Genomic DNA, 14171 nt, shown 5'->3' with positions numbered 1-14171 from the left:
TTATTTTTTTTAACACGTGTAGGGTCAGTCGTTTTATGAACGTTTGAATAGCGTCGAAAAGCGTATACCAACCGTTAATTTAATTGGATCTACAAAGGGCACATATTTTGCTCCCACATCTTCACATTGTTATGTCGATGAGACTGTACGTTTTAATACCCTTGAACGTAATGGTGGCAACAATGTCAACAACAACAACAATAATACTCCAAATACATCAACAATCGATGCCAAATTTTTACCATTGGATGACAATTATAAATCATGCAAATCGGTATTAGGTGGTGTTGGTGGTGCTGATGTTACTGCAACTGCCGGTAGTGGTGGAGATAAAGCCTCTGAACTGCTCGGCAAAACTAAAACAAATTCGGTAAGTTTTCAGGGATTGGGTTTTGGGATTTTCAATCGGTAGAGATTGAAGACCCTAGATAATAGCAACAAGAACATTAAAAAAACGTTTTCTGGTAGCTGAAGAGAGGTGTAGAGCAGAATTTGAAAGAATGAGGAGAGGTTAGCGACTTTATGCTCACTTATGAAGTAATAGAAATAATATTGGAAATATAACTGGAGAAGCGAGGAAAAATAAAGTGAAGCTTTGGATCTCATAGACGCCTTCAAGCTGCTGTCTAGTGCTACTAAGCACGGGAGGGCGACATGACAGTTGCTCAATCCATCTCCATTTTAACCCCACAGAGCCTGCAATAGTCATTTGATTCCATTCGACTCATTAGTTCTAGATCTAACGCGACTGAAGGCAGTTTTAACTCCTACCACCATTGGTTTCTCTATCTTGGTAGGCTAGGTTAGCCATTCAAACCCTTGGAAAAAAGAAGCAGCATTTTTGGCTCGGTTTGACAGAAGGTTGTCAGTGAATGGATCGTGTGTTCACCCATTATCCGCAGTCTCCCGGCGCCATGAGCATAGAACAGCGACATAATATGTGCTCGATTGTCTCTGTTTCTTCTGCATCTTTACATAATCAACAGTAGTCAGCAGTATCATCTCTTACCCACTTGCAGGACATTGATCTTATTCTAGAGTGGCCCGTGATTATTCCCGCCGTTAGTTTCAGATCAGATTTCTTCATGGGGAGCTGAGATGTACAGGGTTATTTTGAACGTAAATTTTCCATACGTTTTTTCACTCTCTCCCTTAAGAAAAACTCGCGGGGAATTTTCTTCAGAATAAGGCAGATGGTTTTTCGCTTGGTGAGGATTGGCTACATTTCGTTGGAAACCTTACATCCTTGTTCCAAATATTCTTGAAATGGAACAGAATTGGTTTCATTGTGTTCTCATCTTCAATATCGGAAAGGTAACGATTGATTTGCAGTCAAAAACCGGCACAGACTTTAAGGGCCGCTTGATTAGATAGCCAGCCATCAGGTTACCCATCAGTTCTTGGGGTTTTTTGATTGTGAGTTTTCGGCTTGGAAGACACTACAATTTTCGTTCAACCTGTACGCGAGCCGTAAGTTGAGGATATCGCTGTGGACGGCTGCTCCTGTTCCCGTGTGGTATGTGTACCTTAATATCTATCTTGCTAAGAGAGTGTTGGTATGAAGTCCTTGTTGTTGTTGTAACAGTGTTTTTGTTATGTTTATTTGTTCGTTCCTCTGTTCAATCTGGCTCTGGGTCTATCTTCGGTTCCAGAAAAATGGCTGCTTCGATGGGATGTAGCCACAGATCCACTGTAGTTAGATGGGTAGGTTTGGCGGGGCAGTTAAAAAGGTGTTGTGTGTCGTGCGGGCCCATGCCGCATACTGGGCATATGTCTTGCACGGCGCGATCGATTTCCGCCCAATACGAATTTAGGCGACTGCAATATCCCGAGCGTAGTTGAGCCAATACTACTCTGGTTTGTCGTGGCAGCTGACGCTCCTCAGCTGCGATAGATGGAGGATGTACTCCGAGTAGTGTTGGGCAATCTCGTTCATTGAGCGGATCGATCTTTTTCATTCCGTTCACCAAAAAGATCCGGATCGGTTACTTCGTTCGTTGGCTCTTTTTCGTTCAACAATACATTTGACTGTATTATTTTATTTTGAAGTCATTCGTTCTCTGCTGCATATGACTCCGTCGATCTTTTCACCGAATCGTTCTTTTGAAAATGTTCGTTCACGAATGACACAACTGTTGTGTTACTTGCTTGTTTGTGTGCTAATGGGGGTGGTTTTGTTTCTGAACGTAGTGGTGGTGGTTTTGATATGAAAGAACCAGATGAACGAATGATGCAAAAGAAAGATATGACCGATATGTGCTACTGAATGAGGTGAGTTACTGAGCGAGGGTAGCTCTCTGAATCATTGTTTGTTTTGTGTGGAAATTTGAGCTGCTTGCTCTAACACAGCGTTTGTTTAGAGTTTGACTGCAAAACCAATGCTGTTAATTTTGTAAGCAGCAATGAACGATATAAAAGAATGAGCTGGATACAAATACGTTCGTTCTTTTCACGGAATCGTTCCTTTGAGCCGGTTCGTTCATGAACGACACAACTCTAACTCCGAGTACTTTATTCACACTATAATTGCTTAAGGCCTTGGCAACTGCGTCCGTGTGAATGCTATTCAATCCTGCTTGATATGCTTGTTGATCTAGGGGTTCTCTCCTGTATCGTTGGACCTCTCCCTCTAGAGCATGGATATCCTTCCTGATCTCCCTGAATGGGCCGGGCCTTCCCACAAGATGGTTATTGGGATGGCTCACACGATAACATCCAAGCAGGTACTGCAACGAAAGCATCTCATTGTGTTGCTTTACAGGAAGAATTTTTGCCTCCTAATGTAGATGGTCCACTGAAGATTTGAGGAGGCACCCTGTCGCTGTTCTCAGGGCGGCATTCTGGCATGTGTACATGTTCGTATGAAGCCCTTCGACAAGGCTGCTTACGGATTTTTTCAGCAGCTACACCAATGAGAGCAAACGCGTCACGTTGTTCGCCTTTCATTACTGACCACAATCCTATACACCAGTGTATATTTTACCTATGAAGTTTCTAAAGGGACAGGAAGATTGAAGTCATAAATATTCCTTTTCGAAGTGAAAAGGACAAAGTATGTTTTTAACTTATTCATGCCTAGGCCATTTCAAAGAGATCACATTGAAAGACACTCAGATTAACTAAGACGGTATTGTAGATGGACTGTAGCTTAACATTGTCGAAGGGGGTCGTCGATATCTAGAATGCCGCTAGTGTAAAACTTCAGTCGGATAATTCTTCTTGTTGCGGCCAACTATATTCTCCTAATATAAGCATGTTGTCATTTGCTACCGAAATTCTTGGGAAACCCATAACCATTTTATTTTTAGCTTGTTACAAATAAAGCTAATCTGTACTCTCTTTCTCCTTACAGATCTATACTAAAATATCTTCACCTGCCTCTGGTCCATCCGTTATGGGAGGACCAACAAATAATATTACTAACTTAAGCCAACGTCATCTGGACGAGAATGGTAATGCCCTTAGTGAACTCTATGCCAACACTAGTGCATTAGCGGGTGCTGGCGTAACCGGCAATACAATGCAAATAAATTGCGTGTCTCCCACAGCAACAGCCACAGCTGGTAGTGCCGGCATTTTATTAACTTCATGTGGTAATAATGTATCGACATCGGCCACTGTTACAATTCCACCACATCCCACGTCAACAACCGTCTCCACATCAGCCACGATAACAACATACGCCTCTGGGCCTTCGCAGGCGAAGGCAAAGGCTAAAAAGAAGTCACAGCAAGAAAGGAATACCAAAACTGTAGACGTAGAATCTGTGGCTGGTTATAGAGGCAAAGATCCCGTCGAAGAGTTGGTGAGATACATAGAAAGTAGTGGTGAAGGAGGAGGAGGTAATACAAAGTCTGGTGATAAAAAGAAAGAACGTAAAAAGGACAAGGATAAGCATCAAAAACTTAAGAAAAGTAATTCTCTGGAAGAATTGCGAAGTGGTGCTAAAATGGAGGTACATGAACTGAAGCGTACGGCAGCAACCACTGAAAGTAATAATGCGGTTGTAATGCGTCAAAAAGGTGGTGCCTCCAGCAAACAAAACAAAAACAACTCTTCCTCCACAGCGGATATCAATAAAAACCTTGAAACTAAAACAAATAATGCTGCTGCTGCTGCACGCAAAAGTGATCGCCGATCATGGGGCAATGAGGATCTTAAATATTTGGAGGATCAACAAAATGCCAATAACAACAACAATGCAATGACAAACGAAGAAAAATCTATAACGACAACAACAACTAATAATAGCAACAACAATAGTGGCAACCAGCCTTCATCCACAGCGTCCACAGCAGTGAATTCAACGAAAACTGAAAGAAAGAAACTCCTGACAAAAGAGGAAAAGGAAACTAAAGATAAAACTGCTGAACGCAATGAAAAGAACCTAAACAACAATAATAATGTAACAGTAAACAACGTGAGCGGGGGAGGAGGATCATCATTGGCCTCTGGTGAAAAGTCTGACAAACCAGAAAGACGTAAACGTTATGATACACCACCCAATGCTGTTACCATTATAGATATTGTACCCATGGAATCTTCTTGTCCTGAAACTGCCGAATTCCATGTGGTAACGAAAAAGAAAAAACCCAAAAAACCAAAGGTTACGGAGGAGACAACAACGGTTACATTTAATAGGACGCACAATTTTACCATTTCACAAAAGTCATCCTCCTCTTCCCAGGCAACAGCAACATTTAATAGTCAGCAACGCTATAACAACAACAAGTATTATCAACATGAGGGCGGTAATACAACAACAAGTGGTAATTATCATAACAACAATAATAATAACAATTCAGCACAACAACAGCAACAACATCAGCCCCAACAAAATAGTGAATCATTCAATAATAATAACAACAACAACAATGATAAATCTAGACGTAAATCAACTTCATCCGTGCCACCATCAGAGAAATCTGATTCAAGTGATCTCGACTCGGTTCATTCATTGCCAATTGAATCGACTCAAAAAACTAAAAATGTTGCAGGTGCAGCGACAACAACAACAACAACAACGGCAAAGGAAAATGCTACCCAAAACAAATCCAAAGGCAAAAACGCCGCCAGCAGTGGTGGTAACACCTTAAATAAAAATGTGCCCATTTCTTATGCCGATATAGCCCGTACCAATAAGGAAATTGCTGATGCTGCTGCCGCCGCCGCCGCCGCCGCTGCTGCTGCTGCCGTCAACTCTTCCTCTACTGCAGCCCAGTCCAATAATATTGGGGAAACATCGAATGTAGAAACAAGAGTTAACGAAAATCACAACCACAATCCATCAACGGCTGAAGAAGAAAAACAGCAGCCTCCTAAATCAACCAAATCCAAAAAATCCCAAGCAAAACAAGATTTTCCGGAATTAACACCAACCATAACCTATTCCCAAAGTTTGGCTGCCACACAAAATCAAATGGCGCCAGCAGCCACAACCACTGCTGCCTGTGGAAACAGTGAAGTTTCCCATGAAACCCATAACTCAAAGTCAACCCCACCTGAACATCAACATCATCATCCCCACCCACAAAATCCCCAAATATTACAAAAATCAAAGAGCATGGAAAATGATGCAACTCCCACAGGTAACTCTACAGCATCGGCAGTCTCTTATGTGGCCTCTTTGAATAGTAACAATTTAGATCAGCAATATCCTGCCTTAGAGAAAACTGTTAAACGTCACAGTTCGGCAAATGTGGCCATGAACTATTCATCGCAATTGATTGCCGGCCATCAACAACAACAGCAGATTATTGCTGCGCCAGCTTTTAATTTTGCAGCTGCGGCTAAACAGCAAGTTTTGGCAAATAGTATTGAAAATAGCAATGTGAATAACAGTAACCATAAAAATGTAGCCTTAACTACCTCAACTAACAACAACAACCACACGCAAACAACAATAGTCATTGCTCAAAGCAGTACCAACAATAATGTGAACACAACAAGCTCTACTAACACCACCAACACCCCATCAAACACAAATAGGAAATCCAAAGAAAAATCACCACCCATTACAAATCATACAGACACTAACACCGCCACCATCACCAACAACACAAACAATAACCTGAATATGAAAAAATCCAAAAAGGATCGTCAACAACATAATCAAACCATTGAGGCTTCTTCCAAACAACAACATCAGCAGCCACAATTCAGTACAACGACGACGACGACGACGTCTAGTAGCAGCAATGCTTCTACAACTTCCAAGAAATTGACCAGAAACCAATTGAAATCTTCAAATTCATTACCCTTAACCGCGACTGGATCATCGTCCTCAACGACGACGTCACACACAACTCCCCGTCCCGCTGTTATAATCTTAAATGATGATAGAAATTCAAGTGGTTGTTCTGCAGAAAATCAATTTACCTTTGGTGACTTTAATGAAGATGAATTGAAACTATTCGAAGATGATGTTGTTCCAGCTGTTGACAGTAAAAATACCACCACGGATAGTAGTAGTGGTGATCAGCAACAAAATATTTACGAAAATCATGATCCAAGTGATCTAGCAACAGCACCCTGCAACACAACAGTAACCCTCAAATCATCACCCTCAACAGCGTCCTATTTTAATGATTCCGGAGCCTCGTGTGAAAATGATTTGGTTAACAACTCAACACCAGATATGCTATTGAATTCAAGTGTGGAAGCCTCATCCCCCAATACTTCATTTGTTGGCAAAAACAATAGCAGCAGCAGCAATAACGCCAATAGTCATCATGGTGGTAGTGGTAGCCACATGGCAATTACCGGCAAAAACAATCAATCAAGTGATAGTGGCATTTATACAGATAAAACCAAGACAACATCCTCCTCGGAATCATCAGCATCCTCCAATAACAACATTAGTAGTAGTAGCAACAGCAGCAGCAGTAGTAGTGGTGGCGGTGTTGTCATCATGTCTCGTTCTTCTTCACTTAATAATGCCACGACATCAACAAAAACATCATCTAACAAAGATGTTGATAACAAATTGAATACGTTCCTTTCAAATACCAAATGTACAAGTGTTCATACATCGTTGGATAATTTGGATCCACCGCCACAACAATTAGAGACTTGTAATGATATTGAAACTGCTATAATAGCAGCAGCAAGAGAAGCTGCAAAGCAACAGCAGCAGCAGCAACAAAAATCACAATCGCAACAAACCGCAAACCAAACACAATATAAAAATGCAAATTCTTCAAATTCAAGTTCCTTTTCGTCGTCATCATCATCAGCAGCATCATATAACAATAGAAACTACAATAATAGTAATGATCATCATAGCAACAGCAGCAGCAATACTTATCATCATCCCTATCAGCAACATCATCATGATGCTGATGAAGATGATTATGTTAATACACCACGTAGTCGTAGTCCTAGTCGTCCTAGACGCCATCATCTACCCATACAATTTATACCACCAACAATGGCATCAGCGTTTACCACACAACAGCATAATGATACAATTATTGATTTCATTGGATCAGGTAAGGTCACATTTTTAGTATACTTTACCATATTTATTTATTTTGAGGTTATGTTACATGTTACAAGTCTTGACATAGAATGTGGAGGATGTTTAAGAAGTGTAGTTTAAGGACTGTTCGAGGATCGTTTTGAAATTTTCACCGAAAGTAGTCCTTACGTTCCCGATTTCAACGATATATTTTTTCGTAAGCAATTCCAAACTTCGGCCATTGACTATTGGTATAGAAAAAGTTCGTTCCATAAGCTGTTTTTTTACAAATTTTCGCTGAATTGACTTTTTCTATAGAAAGAGTTCGCTGAATTGAATTTTTCTATAGGAAAAGTTCGCTGAATTGAATTTTTCTGTAGGAAAAGTTCGCTGAATTGAATTTTTCTATAGAAAAAGTTCACTGAATTGACTTTTTCCATAGAAAATGTTGCTGAATAGACTATTTTTATAAAAAAAAAGTTCGCTGAACTGACTTTTTCTGTAGAAAAAGTTCGGTGGATTGACTTTTTCTGTAGAAAAAGTTTGCTGAATAGACTTTTTCTGTAGAAAAAAATTTGCTGAATAGAATATATAGAAAAAAAGTTTACCTAATTGATTTTTTTATTGAAAATTTGCTGAACTGATTTTTTGTATTGAAAAAGTTAAAAGAATATACATATTTTCCACAGAAAAAGTTCGCTGAACTGACTTTTGTTATAGAATAATTTCGTTGAAATGTCTTTTTTATAGAATAGTTTGATTGATTGACTTTTCGTTGAAATGTCTTTTTTATAGAATAGTTTGATTGACTTTTCCTATAGAAAAAGTTCGCTGAATTGACTGTTTCTATAAAAAAAAAGTTCTCTAAATTGTTGTTTTTTTTCTTTTTCTAACTTTTGGCTAATAGACTTTTCCTATAGAAAAAGTTCGCTGAATTCACTTTCTATAGATAAAATTCACTGAATTGACTTTTTCCATAGAAAAAGTTTGCTGAATTGACTTTTTCTATAGAAAAAGTTCGCTGAATTGACTTTTTCTGTAGAAAAAGTTCGCTGAATTGATTTTTGCTATAGAAAAAGTTCGCTGAATTGAAATTTTCTATAGAATATAGAATAGACTTTTTCTATATACTGAATTAACTTTTTCTATATATAAAAGTTTACCGAATTGATTTTTTATAGAAAATTTGCTGAATTGATTTTTTGTTAAGTTAAAAGAACTGAAATTTTCCATAGAAAAAGTTCGCTGAATTGACTTTTCCTATAGAATAATTTCGTTGAAATGTCTTTTTTATAGAATAGTTTGATTGATTGACTATTCCTACAGAAAAAGTTCGCTGAATTGACTTTTTCTATAGAAAAAGTTCGCTAAATTGATTTTTTTCATAGAAAAAGTTCGCTGAATTGAATTTTTCTATAGAAAAATTCTATTCAGTTCACTGAATTGACCTTTTTTTTGAGAAAAAGTTCACTGAATTGACTTTTTCTATAGAAAAGTTCACAGAATTGACTTTTTCTATAGAAAAAGTTCGGTGAATTGAATTTTTCTATAGAAAGAGTTAGCAGAATTGAATTTTTCTATAGAAAATGTTCACTGAATTGAATTTTTCTATAGAAAATGTCCACTGAATTGACTTTTTCTATAGAAAAAGTTCACCGAATTGACTTTTTCTATAGAAAAAGTTCACTGAATTGACTTTTTCTATAGAAAAAGTTGGCTGAATTGACTTTTTCTGTAGAAAAAGATGGCTGAATTGACTTTATAGAAAAAGTTCGCTCAATTGACCTTTTCTATAGAAAAAGTTCGCTCAATTGACCTTTTCTATAGAAAAAGTTCTCTGAATTGACTTTTTTATAGAAAAAGTTCGCTGAATTGACTTTTTCTATGGAAAAACATCGCTGAATTGACTTTTTCTATAGAAAAAGTTCGCTGAATTGACTTTTTCTATAGAAAAAGTTCGCTGAATTGACTTTTTCTATAGAAAAAGTTCGCTGAATTGACTTTTTCTATAGAAAAAGTTCTCTGAATTGACTTTTTCTTTAGAAAAAGTTGGCTGAATTGACTTTTTCTGTAGAAAAAGATGGCTGAATTGACTTTTTCTATAGAAAAAGTTCTCTGAATTGACTTTTTCTATAGAAAAAGTTCACTGAATTGACTTTTTCTATTGAAAAAATTCACTGAATTGACTTTTTCTATAGAAAAAGTTCGCTGAATTGATTTTTTCTATAGAAAAAGTTGGCTGAATTGTTTTTTTTTTTCTATAGAAAAAGTTGGCTGAATTGACTTTTTCTGTAGAAAAAGATGGCTGAATTGACTTTTTCTATAGAAAAAGTTCTCTGAATTGACTTTTTCTATAGAAAAAGTTCGCTGAATTGACTTTTTCTATAGAAAAAGTTCGCTGAATTGACTTTTTTCTATAGAAAAATTCGTTAAATTTACCTTTTCTCTCGAAAAAGTTCGCTGAATTTACTTTCTCTATAGAAAAAGTTCGCTGGATTTACTTTTTGTATAGAAAAAGTTCGCTGAATTTACTTTTTCTATAGAAAAAGTTCGCTGAATTGATTTTTTCTATAGAAAAAGTTGGCTGAATTGACTTTTTCTGTTGGAAAAGGTGGCTGAATTGACTTTATAGAAAAAGTTCGCTCAATTGACCTTCTCTATAGAAAAAGTTCGCTCAATTGACCTTTTCTATAGAAAAAGTTCTCTGAATTGACTTTTTCTATATAAAAAGTTCGCAGAATTGAATTTTTCTATAGAAAAAGTTCGCAGAATTGAATTTTTCTATAGAAAATGTTCACTGAATTGAATTTTTCTATAGAAAAAGTTCGCAGAATTGACTTTTTCTTTAGAAAAAGTTGGCTGAATTGACTTTTTCTGTAGAAAAAGATGGCTGAATTGACTTTTTCTGTAGAAAAAGATGGCTGAATTGAATTTTTCTATAGAAAAAGTTCTCTTAATTGACTTTTTCTATAGAAAAACTTCACTGAATTGACTTTTTCTATAGAAAAAGTTCGCTGAATTGATTTTTTCTATAGAAAAAGTTGGCTGAATTGTTTTTTTTATATAGAAAAAGTTGGCTGAATTGACTTTTTCTGTAGAAAAAGTTCACTGAATTGACTTTTTCTATAGAAAAATTCGCTGAATTAACTTTTTTCTATAGAAAAATTCGTTAAATTGACCTTTTCTCTCGAAAAAGTTCGCTGAATTTACTTTCTCTATAAAAAAAGTTCGCTGAATTTACTTTTTCTATAGAAAAAGTTTGCTGAATATACTTTTTCTATAGAAAAAGTTCGCTGAATTGATTTTTTCTATAGAAAAAGTTGGCTGAATTGACTTTTTCTGTAGAAAAAGATGGCTGAATTGACTTTATAGAAAAAGTTCGCTCAATTGACCTTTTCTATAGAAAAAGTTCGCTCAGTTGACCTTTTCTATAGAAAAAGTTCTCTGAATTGACTTTTTCTATAGAAAAAGTTCGCAGAATTGAATTTTTCTATAGAAAAAGTTCGCAGAATTGAATTTTTCTATAGAAAAAGTTCGCAGAATTGAATTTTTCTATAGAAAATGTTCACTGAATTGAATTTTTCTATAGAAAAAGTTCGCAGAATTGACTTTTTCTATAGAAAAAGTTCACTGAATTGACTTCTGCAAAAAAAAAAAATCGCTGAATTGACTTTTTCTATAGAAAAAGTTCGCTGATTTGACTTTTTTCTATGGAAAAAATTCGTTAAATTGACTTTTTCTATAGAAAAAATCGATTGTTGTAGCAGCATTTAAACCTGCATAGAAGCATAGAAGCTAGCCTGGCTAATACAGGACATTATATATATCATTAAATTGTTTGTACATACTCTAGACATAACCGTTAGAAGCCAAATATAGAAAAAGTTGGCTGAATTGTTTTTTTTATATAGAAAAAGTTGGCTGAATTGACTTTTTCTGTAGAAAAAGTTCACTGAATTGACTTTTTCTATAGAAAAATTCGCTGAATTAACTTTTTTCTATAGAAAAATTCGTTAAATTGACCTTTTCTCTCGAAAAAGTTCGCTGAATTTACTTTCTCTATAAAAAAAGTTCGCTGAATTTACTTTTTCTATAGAAAAAGTTTGCTGAATATACTTTTTCTATAGAAAAAGTTCGCTGAATTGATTTTTTCTATAGAAAAAGTTGGCTGAATTGACTTTTTCTGTAGAAAAAGATGGCTGAATTGACTTTATAGAAAAAGTTCGCTCAATTGACCTTTTCTATAGAAAAAGTTCGCTCAGTTGACCTTTTCTATAGAAAAAGTTCTCTGAATTGACTTTTTCTATAGAAAAAGTTCGCAGAATTGAATTTTTCTATAGAAAAAGTTCGCAGAATTGAATTTTTCTATAGAAAAAGTTCGCAGAATTGAATTTTTCTATAGAAAATGTTCACTGAATTGAATTTTTCTATAGAAAAAGTTCGCAGAATTGACTTTTTCTATAGAAAAAGTTCACTGAATTGACTTCTGCAAAAAAAAAATCGCTGAATTGACTTTTTCTATAGAAAAAGTTCGCTGATTTGACTTTTTTCTATGGAAAAAATTCGTTAAATTGACTTTTTCTATAGAAAAAATCGATTGTTGTAGCAGCATTTAAACCTGCATAGAAGCATAGAAGCTAGCCTGGCTAATACAGGACATTATATATATCATTAAATTGTTTGTACATACTCTAGACATAACCGTTAGAAGCCAAATACATACGATCCGTTGAGCGCCGCGACATAACAGCCACATGAAAACTTCAACAACAAACTTGGCATCACTTACACATGTTTCATGTGGTTGTTGTCTTCAACGCGTCAACCAACGGACTGTATGTGCCGAGGCTTTGATTAATTTGTTGGAAAATATGTAACTTCAAAAGCTAGAGATTTCTAGCGAAATTTCCTACAAAGGCACACTAATTACGATCATGCCAAAATTACTTCAGGAACATCATTCTTTCGGTCGGAATCAATGACAAAACTACTGAAAGCAATAAGGAAACAATTATAACACCATTCTGATTACTAAAATGACATAAAAAGCCAACAATTTAGTAATTATTAATCGATCATTTTAAATGCTCAATTTTAAAATGTCCATTTTTTGTTTTCACGTAAAACTTGATTTCCTTGTAAATGGAATATTTTTGTATGCCATCTTAAAGATTGTTAAAAAATCTTAAATCGTTTCGATGTTATCAACTTTTACATTTTTTAGTTCAGGTTGCATCATTTTCAGTAACAACCACTGTAAATATTCTAAAATAATTAATTTCCTCATAATAATTAAAGTCCCCAACGACCCCACATTGATTTCTCTACATCTTTCGATGTAGTCATTTCACTTTATTTGTGTAACCGCTATTCCACATTGTCAAGGGCAGGGTCTTACTGCAGATAGTATTTGTGGTTCCCTGGAAAATGGTTCGAAAGAATTGTCGATTTTATTCGTCTTCACTGTTTTGATTGGATTTGTTTAGCTTTCGTCAAAACTGACTTATATTTTCCTACTTATTTTAACTTTATTAACAAAATATACTTTCTTTTTTCTTTCAGCTTGGGAAGAAATTGCTAATAGCAAAGTTACCAAAGTCTACGATGGACAATAAACAAAAAATACACAAGTATATTTCCCATCACTTATATGAAAGCGAAGTGGTGGTAAATGTCGTAAATTATTTGATTGTGATGTTTTAGATGGTCATTTGACTTTACAAATCATGGATATTGGCATGCCTAAGCATAGCTAAATGAAAACCATTTTCATACGAATTTTATATGAAATTAAGCCATCAACACACCAACCACCATACACACTGTGAGACCGACGACCACATGTCTTGTCTTGAAGAACAAGATCATCGTCGTCGTCATATTAAAATAGAGTAAAGCGCACGGGGCAGCATCAGCAGCAGAGCACAGGAACAAAAGAAAAATTAAAATAAATAAGTGGAACGAACATAAAGAAATACTAAACAAATATAAACAGAAAATAGCGTATGTATAATTTAAATTAATAATATTAGAATTAAACAAAAAAAAAATAAATTAAAAAACAAAACAACAGAATTAATAAAATTAAATTATAAAACTAAAGAAAAAATATATAAAATAATAATAATATAATAATATTACTAAAAAAAACTAAGAAAATTATAAAAGAAGATAATAAGAAGCTAAACAAACAACCCAGCAAAAGAATTAGTTATAAAATAATGTATTTATGTTTTTTTTTTGTTTTCTTTTCATTTTAGTGCTTTATTATTACCTTTTTATTTAATAAAAACCATTTAGTTTTCTTCTCTCTCTATTTTTTAATGTTATTAAAAACGAATTCACTGAATTAAATCAAAAAAACAAACAAAACAAAACAAAAAGTAAATCCCAATTTATAAAACAAAACAAAAAAAACACTTTGAGCCATCTTTTTTTACAAAATGTATATTTAAAAAATATGAACCCAGGAATTAGAATGTATTTTAAAACAAATAAATAAACCAACAAACAAATTATATAGGCGCTTTAATTCCTACGCTAGGCAGCAGTATTTTCTTCAAACGACAAAGAACAAAATATATACATATGTATGTATATAAATTGGTTGATATGTGTGTATTTGTCCAAATGTGGGGGTTTTGAACCCTAAGATAGTTGTTGTAAAGTTATTACTTTGATCAGTTATTACTTTGATCAGTCCATCGCTGTG

At 35.0% G+C, this 14171-nt stretch overlaps 1 protein-coding gene across 8 annotated transcripts in view; it reads left to right on the top strand.

Moving 5' to 3' along the window:
- The window catches only part of tyf (twenty-four), a 55765-nt gene extending 42331 nt beyond the window's left edge, over positions 1-13434 (top strand). For all 8 annotated transcript variants that reach the window (XM_073979265.1, XM_073979262.1, XM_073979257.1 and 5 more), the window contains 3 exons: positions 23-370; positions 3353-7490; positions 13022-13434. In XM_073979265.1, coding sequence (XP_073835366.1) covers positions 23-370; positions 3353-7490; positions 13022-13074 — 4539 coding nt within the window. In that variant the 3' untranslated portion in view covers positions 13075-13434. The remainder of the gene's footprint in view (positions 1-22; positions 371-3352; positions 7491-13021) is intronic.
- Positions 13435-14171: the final 737 nt, after the last annotated feature.

This window comes from Musca autumnalis, unplaced genomic scaffold (genome assembly GCF_047663935.1).
Source record: "Musca autumnalis isolate F117 unplaced genomic scaffold, ASM4766393v1 scaffold_3, whole genome shotgun sequence".
NCBI lineage: Eukaryota > Metazoa > Arthropoda > Insecta > Diptera > Muscidae > Musca > Musca autumnalis.
This window is presented reverse-complemented; position numbering and strand designations above follow the sequence as displayed.